General features: G+C 39.8%; 1 protein-coding gene across 1 annotated transcript in view; it reads left to right on the top strand.

Moving 5' to 3' along the window:
* LOC108788557 (E1A-binding protein p400-like) overlaps nucleotides 1-18,573 on the top strand; it is a 64,320-nt gene that overhangs the window by 38,747 nt on the left and 7,000 nt on the right. The window contains exons 27-46 of the mRNA XM_018558348.1: nucleotides 945-1,114; nucleotides 1,887-2,083; nucleotides 2,594-2,705; nucleotides 3,603-3,746; nucleotides 4,531-4,692; nucleotides 4,783-4,866; nucleotides 5,273-5,401; nucleotides 5,791-5,835; nucleotides 5,942-6,095; nucleotides 6,257-6,498; nucleotides 7,775-7,948; nucleotides 10,353-10,400; nucleotides 12,551-12,678; nucleotides 13,023-13,079; nucleotides 13,173-13,251; nucleotides 13,354-13,560; nucleotides 14,590-14,635; nucleotides 15,139-15,257; nucleotides 16,813-16,990; nucleotides 17,076-17,233. Coding sequence (XP_018413850.1) covers nucleotides 945-1,114; nucleotides 1,887-2,083; nucleotides 2,594-2,705; nucleotides 3,603-3,746; nucleotides 4,531-4,692; nucleotides 4,783-4,866; nucleotides 5,273-5,401; nucleotides 5,791-5,835; nucleotides 5,942-6,095; nucleotides 6,257-6,498; nucleotides 7,775-7,948; nucleotides 10,353-10,400; nucleotides 12,551-12,678; nucleotides 13,023-13,079; nucleotides 13,173-13,251; nucleotides 13,354-13,560; nucleotides 14,590-14,635; nucleotides 15,139-15,257; nucleotides 16,813-16,990; nucleotides 17,076-17,233 — 2,633 coding nt within the window. The remainder of the gene's footprint in view (nucleotides 1-944; nucleotides 1,115-1,886; nucleotides 2,084-2,593; nucleotides 2,706-3,602; nucleotides 3,747-4,530; nucleotides 4,693-4,782; nucleotides 4,867-5,272; nucleotides 5,402-5,790; nucleotides 5,836-5,941; nucleotides 6,096-6,256; nucleotides 6,499-7,774; nucleotides 7,949-10,352; nucleotides 10,401-12,550; nucleotides 12,679-13,022; nucleotides 13,080-13,172; nucleotides 13,252-13,353; nucleotides 13,561-14,589; nucleotides 14,636-15,138; nucleotides 15,258-16,812; nucleotides 16,991-17,075; nucleotides 17,234-18,573) is intronic.

Below are 18,573 nucleotides of genomic sequence, written 5' to 3'. Positions count from 1 at the left end.
CTTGTAACCACCGACTTTCCTGTAAGTACATTTTTATTTGCGTGTTGTACAAATAAATTACACTTTTACACTATGGAGGCGCTTTGTCTTGTCCCTTGTTTCCTAGATCTATAGATTCCCTTTAAATTAATTAAAACCTTGCATGTCTCATGCCATCTAAAACTAGGACAGCACTGCTTTACTTGTTTTTTTTTAACATTTGTATAGCATTAATTTATGCTGCAGAACATTACAGAAAACATCAAGTAATCAGTATACATCTCTGCTCCCAAGGGTGCTTACAGTCTTAATAACTAAAGCAAATAAAAAATCAAATAAAATGTATTGGTGGGAATTTGGAAATCACAGCATGTGGGTATACTGTATGGTCCTGCCTTTTGGAGGTTGGATACTGAAGAACGTTTGTCTTAAGGTGCCCATACACCTTATGATTATCGGACGAAACTGATCGAACCATTGTGCGATTGTCGCACGGCGACCACATCCTGCCCCGATTATCGCAGGGTTCAATCAGCGGTAGTTAAAAAAAACAACACCTGGACGAATTGCGATAATCTACCGCACTTATTTTCGTTTGCGCATGAGCAGTGTTAATCGTACGACTTTTGACGGACGGAAACGCCACCAACCATGCGAAAATCGTACGACCGACCAAACTTTTCAAACATGCTTGAACGTCAAAAGTCGTACGATTGTACAGTACTGTCGGTCGCATACGATTATCGTACAATAATCGTAAGGTGTATGGGCACCTTTTACTATGTGGGTTTTAGCCTTGTCCTAGGCACTGCCTCATCTTAACGTGACTGCTAGTCTGACTGTGACGTTATATGAAATAAGTTATAGAGATTATAGCTAGGTTTGCAGTCCTTACATTTATTGAAGTTGCACATAAAAAGGATCTCAAGTGAGTGTTTTGTTTTTATTCTGCTTGACATCCACAGGAAAGCTGGAAGCTCTATCCATCCTCCTCCAGAAACTGAGGTCTGAGGGTCGACGTGTGCTGATTTTCTCCCAGATGTTATTCATGCTGGACATATTGGAGATATTTCTGGACTACCATTCATTCCCCTTCTTAAGGATTGATGAGAATGCCAACTTCAATCAGTGCCAGGTGTGAACAAGTTGCTGCATTAATTGTTACTCCAGTGTTCGGGATTTACACTTGTATGTTTATTAGCTTATCAGAGCAGCTATGTTACTCCTCATCCTTACTCCAGGGTTATTGTTGTCTGTACATTCCCTGGCATTACTTGAGGATAAAGAAAATGTTCTCTTGCTACCTCTGTAAACCTTTTTCTACAGGACTGGCAAAGTTGAACATACATGTAAATACCATTCTTTGCTCTCCTGTCCTTATTCATTGCAATCCTAATGTGCCACATTATCTTCTATAAGACCTGCCTAAAACCAGGCTTAAGGTGCCCATACATCTTACCCCCGATTATCGCAAGGTTCAATCAGCGGTAGTTAAAAAAAACACCTGGACGACTTCAGGTAATTGGCCGCAATTATTTTAGTTTGCGCATGCGCAGTGTTAATCGTACGACTTTTGACGGACGGAAACGCCACCAACCATGCGAACATCGTACGATCGACCAAAGTTTACAAACATGCTTGACCGTCAAAAGTCGTACGATTGTACAGTACTATCGATCCGGCACTCTATTCACACGTTACGATTGTCGTACGAAAAGTCTATCGCATACGATTATCGTACGAGGTGTATGGGCACCTTAAATTTAATTCTCCAGCTGTGATTTATCAATGCAGATTTGAGTCTTCTGTACAGCAACACAAGCAGTTCCTATTTTAGGTTTTGGAATGCGAGGCACTGTAATTATTAATTTTTATGGCTAACTATTTTTTTTTTCTTGTTATTTTAGGATCTCATGAAAAGTTTCAACAGAGACCCTCGTATTTTCTCTATGGTGCTGTCAACTCACATTCGTTCTTTAGGGGTGCATCATGTAGAAGCAGATACTGTGATATTCTATGACAGTGATTTAAACCCTGTGATGGATGGAAAGGCACAGTCATGGTGTGATCTCATCGGAAGAGCAAAAGATATTCATGTGTACAGGTACTGTGATTCTTGCTGTTATTTTTATGATTTGTGCTGAACAGCGAGGGTCTCTATAGTTTACATATTACATTATTATAAGGCTTATAAACTATAGTACAGTCAGTGTAATTACCTGTAATCCTTTTCTGGCTCCCACTACTTCCTACATGCAGAGCAGGACTGATTGTCACATATGGTATGTTTAGACCTACAGTCTTTCCCATATGCACCCGAATCAATATATGTTTGATGCACAACACATGGTAGGGGCAATGTTTTGGCACTCTTGAGTTTATATCCAGGTTAACATGTTTCAGTGGGCAGATGTGCCTCTTGACATTCATGATTGCAGAGAATAGAAGTGTCAGACATGAGGAAGACCTCTTACTAACGTGTTTAGCTCTTGAATTAAAAACATTTTGTTCTTGCAAATATAATCTCTGCATTTTCCTTAATTTTGTCAAACCATATTCTGTATGAGAAATACATGCAAATTAAACCTATATCCTTCTTAATTTCCATGTTTAGGCTTGTGAGTGCCAATTCCATAGAAGAGAAGCTGTTGAGAAATGGCACAAAGGATCTTATTCGAGAAGTGGCAGCTCAGGGCAGCGATTATTCTCTGGCATTCCTAACTCAGGTAAGTAGATGCAGCATTGCATATGTTTTGTTAAAGCTGAACTTCAGGTAAACAGATAAATGCATGGATAAAATACAAAAGGATTTTTATTATCCTGTTCTAACATTTACACAGTCCTGGTATACAGCACCAGCAAGGCAAGAGACCTGATCTTTTTCTGCTGCAGTTAGGTAACACCCACAGGATTGTTTAGTTGTCACGTTATCTCTCCTTTGGTCAGCATGCTCCATATTAGCACATGCTGCTGGACATTCTAACTGAGGTTTAAATTTACAGTGGATTGCAAGAGACTGAGGTCAAATTTACGTACTTACACTTTCTACTTTAAATTATTTAATTCAATGATGTTTCAACTCTTAGCTGCCAATGATATATGTAGCACAATTTTCAGTATTGTATTTTGTCACCATTTTGCGGGTGAACAGAATTTACAGGCCTGACATATTTGGTATCTATTTACTCAACACCATTTCATCCTTTATATTTAAACAGAATTGGGAAGATTAAATGGTATTTGTCTGCATTCAAATTATTTAAATGTACTTTTTACTAAAAATATAGGTTTGATGAGCAGTTGTGTAAATATTTTGCAACATAAACACTTGAAACGATCACTTTTTTATTCAACAGGGCCTGTGCTTTCAGAAGGAAAAATAAAAAATGATATATAATATGATGTTTTGGCAGTTATATGTATTCTTTAGCTCAAGAATGTATTTTAGCGTGTTAATTTGGTCTGGCTGTGAATGGGTTAAATTAATTGCAGACTGCGTCTGTTTGTGTCTTTTATATCTGCCTGGAGATTGGCTTTAAATTAATTTATAATATTCTGAGACATACAATTCACTTTATTAGGAAGAATATATTTGACATTTCCACTCTGCTCTTCTCTTTCAGCAAACTATCCAGGAGCTTTTTGAAGTTTGTTCTCCACAAGATGATTCTGGGTTTAGGGTGAGAGCTGAAGAGTTTGTTCTGCTCTCTCAGGAACCATCCCCATCCGACATCATCACAGCCAAAGTTGCAAAGCCATTTGTAGAGGTATGACCACAGGGATGTAAGCCCATGTGTTTACCTGAGTCTTTAGTCTGCACATTATAATCTGTAATGTTTTAATCAGTTTATTTGTCATTTATTAAAATGTCTTAAATGCAGTGTCTATGTTACAGCGAATCAAACTGTGAATACAAATGGGGTTTACTTGTAAAGTAAAAAGTAGCTCTTCCATTGCCCATGGTGCCCAGCACCTCTGTAATTAATTCGCCACATGAAGTCTCTTGAGAAACTGACATTTAGGCACTGTCCATCGCCTGGTTTCCCGCTGCATTCATTGGCTGCTCCTGTCAACCCATAGTGTCAGCTTCTGAAGAGTCTTCAATTTATCTTTATTGGAATGATGCAGGAGAGTTGAGTATTCACTTTTTGTAAAGGAAACATTTCATTTACTGTTCGATTTTAGCAACAAAGACGCTTTAAAGTACATATCTTTTTAGTTGGCTATTTATGATGTCAGACTCTCTTTTCTCAGGGGCTTAATTCTACCAGTTTTAAGATTTCTGCATTTCCATGGTGTTAATACCTTAACCAATGTTTATCTCCATAAGCAAAGTTATTTTCTGCCCACAAATCTGCCTTCTTTGAACCACTAAAGGACTGGGGTAGACATCTCTGTTCTTGAAGAGCTGGTGCCATAAGAATTGGCCATGGCTTGGTATTCTTCGACTGCTTGAATTAACTTACGTAATGTTTTACTATACTTAGGTTCCCTAAAACTAACAATAGTTTTGTGACTAGCCTTTTAAATCCTTCTAATACTGTTTTACAGGCTTTAGGCAAAATTGAGTTTGGACAAGAGGAATACATCACTGAATATGCTGACCATGATGGACCAAAGCCCAATGCTGGAATTTTCCTTTTTAGTGACTCAGAACCTATGGAGACCCAGGAACCTTCACAGTTACAGGAATTGTCTGACCTTATGCAGCAAGTAAGATGCGGTGTTATATGGCCAGTATAGTTGTTTATTCTATTACATGCTCTGTACTAGTAGCATTCCTTTTCTTTTATTTATTTCTAGTTAACGCCCATAGAGAAATATGCTCTACATTACTTGGAGTTGTTCCATGTCCGTGGAAGCAGTGACCACCCTGGATACATTGAGGTATTCTTTCTCATTTTAGTTGAAGTGGTAAATGAACATCATTGCAACGTCCAGCATACAATAGTTTAAAGACGGCTAGGAGAAACCAAGCAACAGTGTGGATGTCTTTCAAAGTAGTAACAACAAGATGAAGCAGGATTTTATAAAGATGTTAACAAAAAACATTTTAAGTGGCTGCTACTTATTCTTATGCCCATACTACATTAATTTGTATGTGTCACTCCCTCGCTGCTGAAAACTCTCCGCCAGCCGATGGAGTGGCACATGCAAACAGAGTTTTCACTCCATGCTGTGTACTCCAGTGTGATCCTGCCAGGATCACAAGTGTAACATGGCCTTGATACTTCTTGGAAGACAAAACAGTGGTGTTAGAAGACCAACATGGCATTTGACTTTTCTTTTCTAGGAGCAACTAAATGCAGCTAAGAAAGAGTGGGATTCACAGCATTTGAAGGAATTAAAGGAAAGGATGGAATGGGAAGTGGAAGAAAATGAGTTGCTGCTGACCTATACACGAGAAGATGCTTATAATATGGTAATAGCTAGAGACCTAGGCAAAAAATTGTATAGCATTGAATATTTTTTGTACTGAGCCACAGGTGAAAGTAACTATATTTTATCTTGGCACATGGCATTTGTTGAAAAATATTTCCCACTTGCATCCATGCTGCATATTGTTCCACTTTCACCCAAGAGTCACACATTTTCCTAGTTGTATTCAGTTGGAATTTGTAAAACAAGAAAGTTGTGTGAATCTTGTGTGGAAAAAAAAGTCTAACAAGACCCTTGACCTCTACAATGCATTTTATACAGATGTGTACTTTCATTTGACAATGTTATAAGCAGTAGTAGAAGCAACTTTTGACAATATAATGTATATCCTTTATGACCAGCCATATCTAATATTTTGTTTGCCCTTACTAGGATTTTATTTATGATGACCAAGAAGGAGAGACAGAAATAATGCCAGTGAGTTTTTTTTTTTTTTTCTAATTTGTTTGACCATTTATTCCTTAATGCTTGGTCAGAGATGAGTGAAGGTCCAGGCTTTATTGGTGTTTACTTCTTTTCATAGATATGGACGCCACCAACTCCCCCTCAAGATGAAAATGACATCTATATTGATTCTGTGATGTGTTTGATGTATGATACTAACCTTATCCCAGAATCAAAACTTCCCCCCGTCTATGTGAGGAAAGAACGCAAGAGACACAAAACTGATCCAGCAGGTAAGTTCCAGTGACTGCAAGTGGGAAGTTTTCATACTGCATAGAACATATTTCGTATTGCAACAGATACATCATGAAACTGTGCATTGAAGTTTTCTGTATCAGATCTCAGATATCAGTTTTCAGATACATTGTTTTTTTTTTATCGGTCTTTGCTACAGCGGCTGGCAGAAAGAAGAAGATGCGACATGGAGAAGCTGTTGTGCCTCCTCGCTCCCTCTTTGACAGAGCTGCTCCAAATCCACTTAAGATACGCAAAGAAGGAAAAGAGCAAAAGAAGAACATTCTGCTGAAACAGCAGACCCAGTTTGCAAAACCTTTGCCAACCCTCATAAAACCAATTATGGAGACTGGACCAGACAACCCTGAGTGGCTGATTAGCGAGGACTGGGCACTGCTACAGGTATGGTGGCTTTACCGTATACAGCAGAATCTCCTGGATGAATAACACCATGGCAGCATTTCTTAACTGTGATTGCTCATCATACCAGTATGTTTTAAAAGTAAAATAACTTCAAGTCATTTAGTCTATTATCAATTTTTAGGTCACTGCTGATGCACTGTTTATTTTAAAATGTGATCCCTTTTGTACATTTTATTAGGCTTTTAAATATCCAGGAGGCCGGCTCCATGCTCCCACGTCATGAGATGACGAGGGAGCATGAAGCCAGCTTCCCGGCCAATCAAAAAGCAGGGCGTCGCGTCATTACACGGCGGCCGGCTTCCTGAGTGGCCGACCAGATCGCTCCGGCTGGGTGCTGTAGAGGCCCCGGGGGTGACAGGCTGCACATACTAAGGTAATGTAACCTTACCTCACGAGGCCAGCTTCCTGATTGGCTGGGAAGTCGGCTCCATGCTCTCTCATCACAAGTGACGAGAGAGCATGGAGCCGCTTCCCAGCCAATCGGAAAACTTCATTACATGCTGCCCGGCTTCCTGATATAGGAAAGTACTCGTGCTAGGCATCGGAGCATTTGGGCGAGTACGGGTACTCGCCCAAATACCGTATTTTTCCGTGTTTAAGACGCTACTTTTTCAATAAAATGTTTACCTAAAAATAGAGGGGCGTCTTATACACGGTGGCCGAGAGGGGGTTGCGAAAGTGCCGATACCACTGCAAACTACCGTAGCCTCACGAGTGAAACTTCGGATTGCAGACACAAGATAACAGTTTTCCTCCAATCGTAAATCTTTTGTACCTGAGGTCAGCTGTCTCCCCAGCAACAGCTGACGTCAGGTACAAAAGATTTATGATTGGAGGAAAACTGTTATCTTGTCTCTGTAATCCGATCATAAATCTTTTGTACCTGATGCCAGCCAGCTCTCGGGAGAGCGTGTAGCCAGTGCCCGGAGTTGTAATGTCGGAGCATAACGTGATTGAGGTAAGTGTGATGCATTATACCATTTAAAATATTGATTTCGGAATTTTGGTTAAGAAAAGTTGGGGGCGTCTTATAGACGGAAAAATACGGTACTCAGAATCGGCACCGATATCGATACTAGTATCAGTATCAGTGCATCCCTAGTATTGAGATAATCCATGACATTCACGTCACCTGTCAGTGGTCATATTGTTATGGCTGATGTGTGTGTATATGTATATGTGTTTTTTGCACTAAAAGAAGGTCGCTCAGTCTTTAAATTCTGTTATGTAAACTCTACCATGTACAATTTTGCAGGCGGTGAAACAGCTGCTGGAGCTTCCTCTCAACCTCTCTGTTGTGTCCCCTGCTGATACACCAAACTGGGATCTGGTAAGCGACGTAGTGAATTCCTGCAGTCGCATCTACCGTTCATCCAAGCAGTGCCGCACCCGCTATGAAAATGTCATCATTCCAAGAGAGGAAGGGAAAGTAAGTGCTCTATATGGTACACTGCAGTGTTGTCAACACTTTTACATAGTAGGAACTTCTAACGGATAGTGTTGTATATTTTATTTTTATTTTTTTTACCTTCATTTCTATTTAAGCCGTGCAGTTTAGATTCGTTGGCACATACTTATTGATCACTTTTTTTCTGTAAAAATTTAAAAACCCATGTCACAGTTTTACAATGACTACTCATATAGCAGTCCGGACTCTTAATCTAAGCATTGACCAACTATTGTATTACAGGGGTGTGGAAATGTTAAAAAAAACCTACTTGTCCAAGGGCTAAAGCGGGGGCCAAATCTACTTGTCCTTCATGACAATCTACTTGTTCCAGTACAAAAAAAATTGTTTTTTTTAGCGGTTTTTCGGTATCGAGTGCCGATTCTTTGCTTTCGGATCTCGCCGACACTGAATACTAATATCGGTGCTTCCGCTGGCATGGAGCAGGCTTCCCTGGTAATCAGGAAGCCGGGCAGCGGGTAAAGACATACCGCCTAGGTTCCTGATTGCCACGGAAGCCGTGTTCTCCATGTGGTTTGGCCTTCTTTATTGTGATTGGCCGGAAACCTGCTTCCCGTTCAATCAGGAAGTTGGGTGGCAAGTAATGACCTGATTGACCGGGAAACTGGCTCGATGCTGATTGGCCAGGAAGCCGGCTTTCCAGCCAATCAGCAAGGAGTCGGCTTCCCGGCCAATCAGAAAACCAGGAGGCGGGTCATTACTTGCTGCACGGCTTTTCTGATTGCATTGGAAGCTGGCTCCATGTTCCCCTACGGCACTGCCAGTCAGAGAAAATTTTCATCTGGCCATAAGTTCCAATATCGGGGAAGGTATCGGAGCATTTGGGTGAGTACGAGTTCTCGCCCAAATACTCTGTATCGGCACTGATACTAGTATCGGTGCACCCCTAATCAAAACATACTTGACTGTGCTAAATAGCGCTTCTCACTGGTCAGCGCAGTCATCTGACCGCGTTGACCAATTAGTGCTTGCAATTTGCGAGCGAAATTCAAAATGCCTAGGGGAGGACTGCGCTGGACAGCAGTACGGGGGACAGATAGTACACCCATACTGGCGGAGGGGAGGGATTGTTCGCCGAAAGGTAAGTATAGCCAGGGGGGTGGCGGTTTGGGAGAGACGTGGCCAGATTTCATCGGGTAATTTTTATTTTTCCATATTACCTGGGAAAATGAACTTACCCTTTAATGCACATTGTGTGTGTGTAAGAGAATTCTGGCTACCACCATGGAATGGCAGCTGCAATCTCAAAGCACATGCAGAATGTCCTACGCATGCGTTTATCCGCATGCGTTTATCCGCATGCAGATAGCGGGGGCAGCAGGATTTCATTTAAAAATTTGTTGTTTTTTTTTATCTTTATATATTTTAGAATTTTTTTAACTTTTCTTTAAATTTGTATTTATTTACTTTTTCCACTTAATGTTCTTCCTATCACATAGGGGATTAAAATCCCTTATGTGATAGTTTAGCGGTGACAGGTTCTCTTTATGGAACCTGCCCTCCAACACAGAACAGCTGTTCTGTGTAGTTCCTGACAGCCGAGACAGGTGGCGCTGTGATTACAGCGCCACTGTCTCAGAGAACACACAGAGAGCCCGTAGAGCAGACGTCCCGGGCGCCGGGCGATAGGAATTCCACACCCCTGTATTATTTGCTTTGATCATATCCAGGTTAATGGACTGAGTGATGTTCATCTTTTCAATGTCCTACCTGACCAGCTGTATAGTATGTGTAGTTTTAATGGCCTGTTGCTGCCCTGCCACAATCACATAGTACATTTTCATGATTGACAATGTTGAGAAAAATTGATCTTATCAGATATAATTACCAGCATTACAGTTTGTTTAATAGATTGTGCTTTACAGCCCACTGGCAACATTATGCTGCCAGGTACACCATCGCTGTAAAGTTTTACTACTGAAACGAAGTTTATGGGTGTTTTTGTGAGCTAGATAAATGTAAATTATTTAAAAACAACAAATAACACAGATGTAATTTATAAATTGAGAATTTGCCCCAAAAAATGCAATGTAAATGGGTTTAACTGTGCATGGAATGTAAGGTTCCTAGGCAGAAATTTGACAGATTTATTTTTTTAACCACTGATTTTATTGTCATTTGCTGTTTCACAGGGAATGAGCACATTGCATACACTTAATTGAGTTATTTTCCTAGCAGTCAGGGGTTCACGCCCTAGGGGAACTCTAATGATTCCTAATCCCCATCTAAGAATTATAAACGGACTAGTTGCTTGAACACAGTTTTTATTCCTTGCTGCCATTTAGAAATGTTTCAGACGCAGTGCTTCTTATGATAGTACCTAATTAATTAAAATACGCTCTCAATAGCCTTTTTTGTTTTGCAGTTGCTATTTGATGCAAGCCCAAAAAAGAAGTCAGAAAATGTGTTTAAGGTATGTGGATATTAATGCTGTAAACTCCCCGTTATCTGGCATTTAAGCAACCGGCACAAAAAATTGAGGACAATAATATGTCCTTTTTTTTGCCGGTGGCTTGATACACACTATAAAATTGTCGGTTGCTTTGTCCACACAAAAATTTTTTTGTTGTCAACTAAACTTATTTAGTTGCTAACAAATTTTTTTGTTTACAGCTTTCTGCAGGCCTGGGGGTAGATTCCTCAGTAGGCAGCAGAATGCAAAAAATTGGAAGCAATAGCCAACCTGCTGTGTTGGCTATTTCAAATTGCAATAGCAGCTCAGCTATTGCAGCCACCCACGGAGCAGAAGAGTGTACCTTTCTCTCTCAGGTCTGCTCCTCTGCGTAGTGGGTGGAGATTCAATAGCCAGCCTGCTATTGCAATTTAAAATAGCTAATAGCAGGTAGGCTATTACACCCAGCCACTGAGCAGAGGAGTGGACCTGAGAGAGAACTTTCTGCTCAGTGGGTGGGGCTTCAATAGCCAGGCAGCTATTGGCTATTTCAAATAGCAGTCTGGCTATTGCTCCCGGGTGCTTACATTAACCTATTGGCTGTGGCAGCTAGCCAGCAGGTGACTGGGGCTTGGGGATGGCTGCTTGAGAGTTACTATTAACTCAAGCAATCAAAAACTACAGTTATCCGACACCTATCAATCCCTGTGGGTGCTGGATAACTGGAGAGTTTCCTGTAATTTCAAAGAGGGCTGCAACCAACTAATTGATTATGAGAATAGTTGTCAACTAATCTCATTTTCAATTAGTTGGTTGGATCCCCTACCTCTCTTTTCTACGCTGGGAAAAGGGCAAAGCAATCGGTGGGCAGGTCTAAAAGATAGCATGCTATTGCAATTTGAAATGGCCAGTGGCAGGCTGGCTATTGCACCCGCCCATTGCCTGCTGTATTTATATTCACCTGCCGTCTGCAGAATCTTGCCACTGGCAGCTGTCATTCCCTGGCTGAAGCTATTCAAACGCCATGTGCTTACAATACAATTATTTAAAAAAAAAAAAAGTTATACAAGGTGGGAAAACAAGTAATTTTAAATTTTGGCCTGACAAATTCTGCAGGTGCATTGCAGTGGCATTCATTTCAATGGCACCCCAAACACTCCTCCCACTCGCAGTGTGATCGCCCCCACTGGAAGGCACGGTACCGTAATGCTGTGTGTTCCAGTGCAGTGCAATTGCAAAAAATTGTGTATGCAGTTTTATTCTGAAGTAAACTTCATATTTGTAACACTGCGTTTGTGTATTTTATTTTGAATTAAGGATGATACTTATTTAATTATTTTTATCCAATTAATCAAAAAAATAATCGGCCAACTAATAGATTATGAAAATAATTAGTTGCAGCCCTATTTCCAAATGAGTTATAACATTCACCTTTAGACTATCTATAACAGGGTGCCCATTAGGTAGATCATGATCTATCAGTAGCTCTCAAAGCTGATGCTGGTAGATCACGAAGGGTGTGAATGGTGGCCCCTTTATTCCATTTTGGTATATTTATTTAGCGGTGCACACATGATTACCTATTAGCCTGAGTCTGCTGAGCCAAGCTCCCTGACACCTTTCTGGTGGATACTGGTGGTTGAAGTGCTATGTATTAAATCAAGGAATATTAGTTTACACAGCCTGTTGCAAAATACAGCAAAGTGAGCCAGGAGAGAGAGAGGAGAGACAGCCAAGAGAGTGAAGAGAGACAGCCAGGAGAGAAAACGAGGAATGACAGCCAGGAGAGAGAGAGCAAGGAAAGACAGCCAGGAGGATGAGCGAGGAGAGAGAGCGAGGGAGGTTTTTTTTTTCGTTGGTAGATCTCATGTAGCTCGTCATTTAGAAAGTAGATCTTAACACAAAAATGGTGGGCACCCCTGATCTATAAGGTTAGGCAAAAGTTGTATGTGAAATGAGTGAAATCAAGTGGAAAGATACTTAAAATCTTTAATTGTATACAATGAAACGGTATACTACTGTAGCATCCTCCTTCTGAAGAATAAATATAATTGCAAATGCTTGCAACAGTATTGCTTCTTTTATAGCTGATTGTCTCTGTTAAAGACTTTTCTACTTGATTGCATAGATTACAACCTGAACTCATTTGTGGTCATTTCCTTTTTTTAAAGAATAAACCCCTAAGGACGAGCCAAATATATGCACAAGACGAGGGACAATCACACTTGCAATTGTTCACCACTCGCTTTGACCTAATGAAAATGACAGCTGGAAAGAGAAGTCTACCTATCAAACCTCTGTAAGTGAAGCAATGCCATGAAATATGCATGAGGACATTATATTATGACTATAATTTATATATATATTTCATATAAATAGCATGTTAGGCAAAGTATTATGAATACAGTTGATTTTTTATTTATTAAGCTAGTTTATCAAGTTTTATTTTGTATTCTTTTCTGCTCAGGTTTACCTTTTATGTTGTTACCACACAGCGATGCTACATAATATATAACACTTAATATAATGCATTTAAAGATCAAACGCCTTTTCACCCGTTATGTACCTCTACCTGTCTTGGTTTTAAATGTTTATGAGATTAATTATTGAGTTCCATATTTTAATAATGGTTATACATTTCAGACTGGGTATGAATCCATTCCAGAAAAATCCCAAGCATGCATCTGTCCTTTCAGAGAGGTAACATTTCAAAATTGCCTTAAGGCACACAAATATATACACTAAACAAACCGTTTATTTCATGATTTCCTTTTATTTGTAATTTGTTTCTAGTGGCATTAACTATGACAAGCCATTGCCACCGATTCAAGTGGCTTCATTGCGTGCAGATCGTATAGCCAAAGAAAAGAAGGTGGGTTATTGTAATACTGTGTATTTGTCCATTTAGTATTAGGGATGTGCATGCTTTCAGAACTTATATTTAACTGAGAAACTTTACCATGCTGTTTTAAAGGCTTTGGAGCAGGTCCGAGCACAGCAGCAATCTGGACCATTGCCACAGCAAAATGGACAGCAACCAACCCCACCGGCAGCTGTGCAGACAGCACAGGCTCAGACACCCGCTCCTGCCGTTACTCAAGCACAAGTTGTGGTTCAGCAGCAACCTGCAGCCAAGAATCCTAATACTGGTACAACACCTATAACCACCCCAGCACTCATTGTAAGTCATGCTAATGGTCAGAACATTAGCACTTAAACATTTTACATGTATGTGGACAGCTAAAGATCATAAAGGACTCTGTACTTGCAAAAATAAAATAAAAAATCTGCACCAGGCATTGGATGTGCTTTTAAACTACCAAGATACATATGTATATAATATATACATAAGGTACAAACTTGTTATCAAAAAGTCTGCCAATAATATCCTCTAGTACCATTTGCAGATTAATTAGGGGAGTACACAGTACTCCTGAGAAAGGCAGGATGTTGGGTCTTTTTTTGACTGGTTTTTACTCACTAAGCCAGCCTTGTCTTCCTGTCCTCCTGACAGAGCAATGAATGCTGTAAGATGTAAATACTGCCCTGGTCAGTTGGTATCAAGAAACTGAACAACTATCTTGAGTGGTCAGGTTTGCAATGTCTATGACTGGTGACCTCTTAAAAGGTCAAGTTCTGCCCCTGCAAAGCAGCTATGCACTGTAGTAAAGCTGAAAGGCTTTGCAGTGTAAATCAGAACTAAAACTGCACTGCAGTGTGACTTGGATAACTAGTGTCTATAAGCTGCACCCCCTGTTTGGTGGGTATTACTGCAGGTATCAGAGCTCTGTTGGCTAAATAATTTCAGATTTAACTTTCCTTCTCCTGCAGGTGGCGATATTACCCTACAGTACATGATCTCCGATCTGTTCCCTGTGTCCTTCAATGAACGGAGAGAAAAGGATTTTACGGTGAGTACCAAAATCCTATTTTTTGGAGTAAATGAGTGAGCGAGGCCCTACAAAGTGCTGCATAAATCTTGGCAGTATTTTAAACTGTAAGTGTTTAATTTTGTGGGAACTTTAGTTTTAAATTGGTTTCCAAATGTAACTATTACTATTTCTTTTGACTGAGGTATATTTTACTGCATCTGCATAGCATTGCAGCTTGATTTAACAAAAAAAAAATGAAATACCTTATTCAGATTTTGATTTGGGTTATGGCATAATACATTGCAGTCATGTAAATGGAATGTTTTTTGTTGTTGCAGACTGGCACCATCAAGGCTGCAGTACCAGGAACAACCATAGCTACAGGTCAGTGCAAAGTCATAGTAACTTACTTGTTGGTGTGTGAAAGCCTGCACCATGTTGTCTCATCTGTGTTGTTTTGGTGTATATGTACATTTACGAATGTAGAGAAATAGAAAGCTGACATAAATATAGATCTTAAACTATTAAATTAACAGAAATATATTAACGGTAAAACTGAAATGATAATGAGTTTAAAAAAAATATACAATTAATCTAAAAATGGCACAAGAGTGCCAAGAAAGGACCAGCAATAGAAAGTCACTATCAAGAAAACACAATTATATGAAGTGCCACAAAGAAGCGGCACTTCATGAGAATTCTACCGTAGAAATAACTTGAATTGATGAATCCAACAGTACACGTGCCCTTGCCTGTCCCTCATATCTACACCAAAAGTATAACACACCGAATATATGTGTATGATCATCTGTTTTAGAGGGTTGCTTTTGTGATGACATAAATGTACTTATGTAAGTATTTGATAACACATTTCCTTTACACTTTAGGAACTGTCACTGCAAATGTTCTTGTAAACACTGTGTCAGGAGTGGCCGGTGTTCCATCTGCAACCTTCCAACCTATCAACAAGCGACTGGTGTCTCCAGTGGTAACTGGTACAGTTTCAGTAAGTGTTTAATAACATCTTATGATATCTACAAAATTACAATAGCTAAGCACAATGATCCAATAATCTATTTTATCATCTGACTGAAGTAAACAGAATTTGATTTGTTGCGGTTGGTTAGGCCACCCTTAGACATTAGATTGTTATCTGATAAAATAGGTGGCTTCGGTAGAGAAGTTCTTCCTAAAACATTCTGAAAAGAGTCAGAAAGTTAATCTATATGGCTTAAATGTAGTTTTCTGTCAGGTGAATAATCTTTTTGCATGTTATTTTCCTAGTTTTACATGGAACTCCAGCCAAACTTTTTTTTTTATATAGAGTGAGGAAGGTTTAGAACCTCTCATGTTTTTATTTCTGTCTTTTTGATCATTGGGGAGATTTCACATTACATCCTCTCCTTGAGGCACAATAGAAAGTGAAGAAAACACTCATCTCTGAATGGTTGTCATTAGAGCAGGTCTCTTCATTGGAAGATATCATGTATACCCCTGTGACAGATACATAATTTTGGATTTCCTCCAAAATGATAGCCAGGGCAAACTGTAAGGGTTTATTTCTCCAGCAGGGCCATATCTGCATTAAAAACCTGACAAAGATTTTACATTTCTCCCTCAAAACCTAGAAAATATGTTTATTTTCTTGTACATTAAAGTGATATTAAAGTCAGAAGCTTTTTAAGCTTTCCCAGATGCTGATTTAATCACTTACAATGGGTGCTGCTCCTTGATGTTTAAATGTTTTATCTTCCTTCAGAATCGGCACATAGTATGTGCCCCCAGTTTGAATAAACGGGAAGTGTTCTACATCACTTCCTGTTCGTTCTTGAGTTTCTAAATGGACAGAGCACAACTACATAACTGGGGAGAGTACTCTGCCTCCTCAGTTTATAAATGACTAGAAAGCCTCTGTACTGAGTGCTTTCTTTTCATTCAGAACAGCTGCAGAAAAAGAGATTTGGGACCCAAATCAAAGTTCACTTTTTTTGCCCTGAGCTACCTTAACCCACTTTCCCTGTTCACAGATACTTACTAGCTTTGTTCCTTTGTCTGCGGCCTCAGGTGTTCACATCCTGGCAGACCCATAGCCCTCTTAGCTCCATAGCGTGGGTTAAGTTAGGTTCGGCCAAAAGGATCAAAAAAGAATAAGTGCGCTTTGTTTTGAAGTTTTATTATTCTTTAGCAAGTGGTTAGTGGCAGGTTTTATTTTGTTGCTTCATTAGAGCTGCAAAGGGAGGAATTTATCAATGAAGCTGCCTTATTACCATGAATCTGTGTCATTGTTTTCATTTAGCAGTGCATTGCTGTATGAGAGAATTGGTAAATGTTTCCTATTCATTCCTCTGTTTTTGGCAATTGCATCCTAGACCTGTATGCAATATCTGCATGCATTTGTATAAAATGCTTAAATCATGGTTTACTACTGACCATATTAGACATACTTGATAATTGTCTGAAAGTTTAGTTATATGTTGCAATTTTGGCTTCTGTTTAACGTGATGTTTGTTGTAGGACATCTACTTTTTAACGCCGTTTCCATATAAAATCTTTCTTATCAGTCTACTGGAGCAGCCACTGGGCAGTTAGTTCAGCAGAGGACAGCAACAACACCCACAGAGATGGTGACCATTGCAACCAGTCCAGGAGTTCGAGCTGTGACTGCAGGGACTGTGGTATCTACCAACCTTACTCCTGTCCAAACTCAGTCAAGAGCCATTGTGACCCAAGTAACAACAGGTAGCATATTTAATGTTTTTTTTAATACCTTATAAGCACAGCTTTCCTTTTTTTCTTTTTAACTCATCTGTTATCTTTTTTTTAGCCACCACTACCCCTGGCGTTCAGTTAGCTGGCAAAACAATATCCCCAGCTCAGTTTCAGCTGCTTCGACAACAGGCTACTGCCCAGGTACAAGTACCTCAAATACAGGCCCAAGCACACTCTCCAGGGCAAATAAAGGCCGTTGCTAAGATATCCTCGGTAAGTTAAAATATACTAGAGAAGTATACAAATGGGAAGGGAAAAGAGTTGCTACAGGGCTTTTGTATCATACGTGTGATAGAAAATATCTTGTTTTTGCTTGTATGAAAATCAGAAGTCCTGGGCATTTAGCCAATCACTGATATATGAATACCATTGCTTAAACTTTAAATCAAAATACTTTTTTTTTTTTTTATGCAAAGCAAGTTCAAAATAGAACATGTATGCACACTTTTAAATCTGTAATTTTTTTTGGGTTTATCCATATTTTGCTTTAGCTATATGCTACCTTGCAGAGTCTGCTCTATTATCTATCCTCAGCATTAATGGGAAGTGTTCATGGCAGCACTGCTGTCTGAGGGAAGTGATTTAATCGTCACAGGAAGTTATCTGTAGAAACTATTTCCGTTCTTTGCCAGGAACTGGTGATGTAATTGGGTGGTTCTATCCCCTCCCTAATTCTCCCTTTCTCCTCTTTTATCAGCCACTTGTTTTTCTAAATGCAGCTGACTATTAAAAAAAAAAAAAAAAGGGGCAGCTGCAGGGCACTATTTGGTCTTTTTATGCTGCCACTCTTTCATGTTTCTATGGAAAAAACATGGCAGGAGAGGCATATTGTTCTGTGCAGTGATGAACTCCACAACTGCCCCTTATACAAATGGAGCAAAATTACATACCTAGAGTGTGCTATGGTAAGCCTATGACCATTGAGCTGTTCAGCCAGCAGAGATCAAATCATTAGGTCATGGAGAATCCAAGATCCTTCTGCTATGCCTGCAAAGCAGCCGGGGAACCTATTATGAAAGCCACAAGACACATAGTGGGGAATTTATCAAAACTGGGGTAGACAAAATCTGGAGCAGCTGTGCATGGCAACCAATTGGCTTCTCTCTTCAGTTTAGATTTGAAAATGAAACAGAGGCTGATTGGTTGCCGTGCACAGCTACTCCAGATTTTATCTGCTCCAGTTTTGATGAATTCCCTTCAGTTTTGCAAGTTTACATGCACTATTTTTAACCAGCATTTGCATAAAAAAATAGTTCTGCTTTAACCCCTTCGTGACGGGAGACGTACACTGTACGTCCAGCCACAAAGGGACCAAATGACTCGTCACGTACACTGTACGTGACGAGTTATTTGCTGCACTAGAAGGCTGCTAACCGCTGAGAATCAGCGGTTACCTTTCAGTAATAGATGTCTAACTATCTAGAGATCCATTACTGAAAGGGTTAACCTTTTTCAGACACCCGATACCTTAATATCGGGTGTCTGAGAGTCACAGCAGAGTGGACACACATGTTGGCTTTTGCCGGCATTCTGACAGCTCGTATAGATCGAGA

Source organism: Nanorana parkeri, unplaced genomic scaffold, assembly GCF_000935625.1.
Source record: "Nanorana parkeri isolate BGI_ZX_2015 unplaced genomic scaffold, ASM93562v1 scaffold334, whole genome shotgun sequence".
Lineage (NCBI taxonomy): Eukaryota > Metazoa > Chordata > Amphibia > Anura > Dicroglossidae > Nanorana > Nanorana parkeri.
This window is presented reverse-complemented; position numbering and strand designations above follow the sequence as displayed.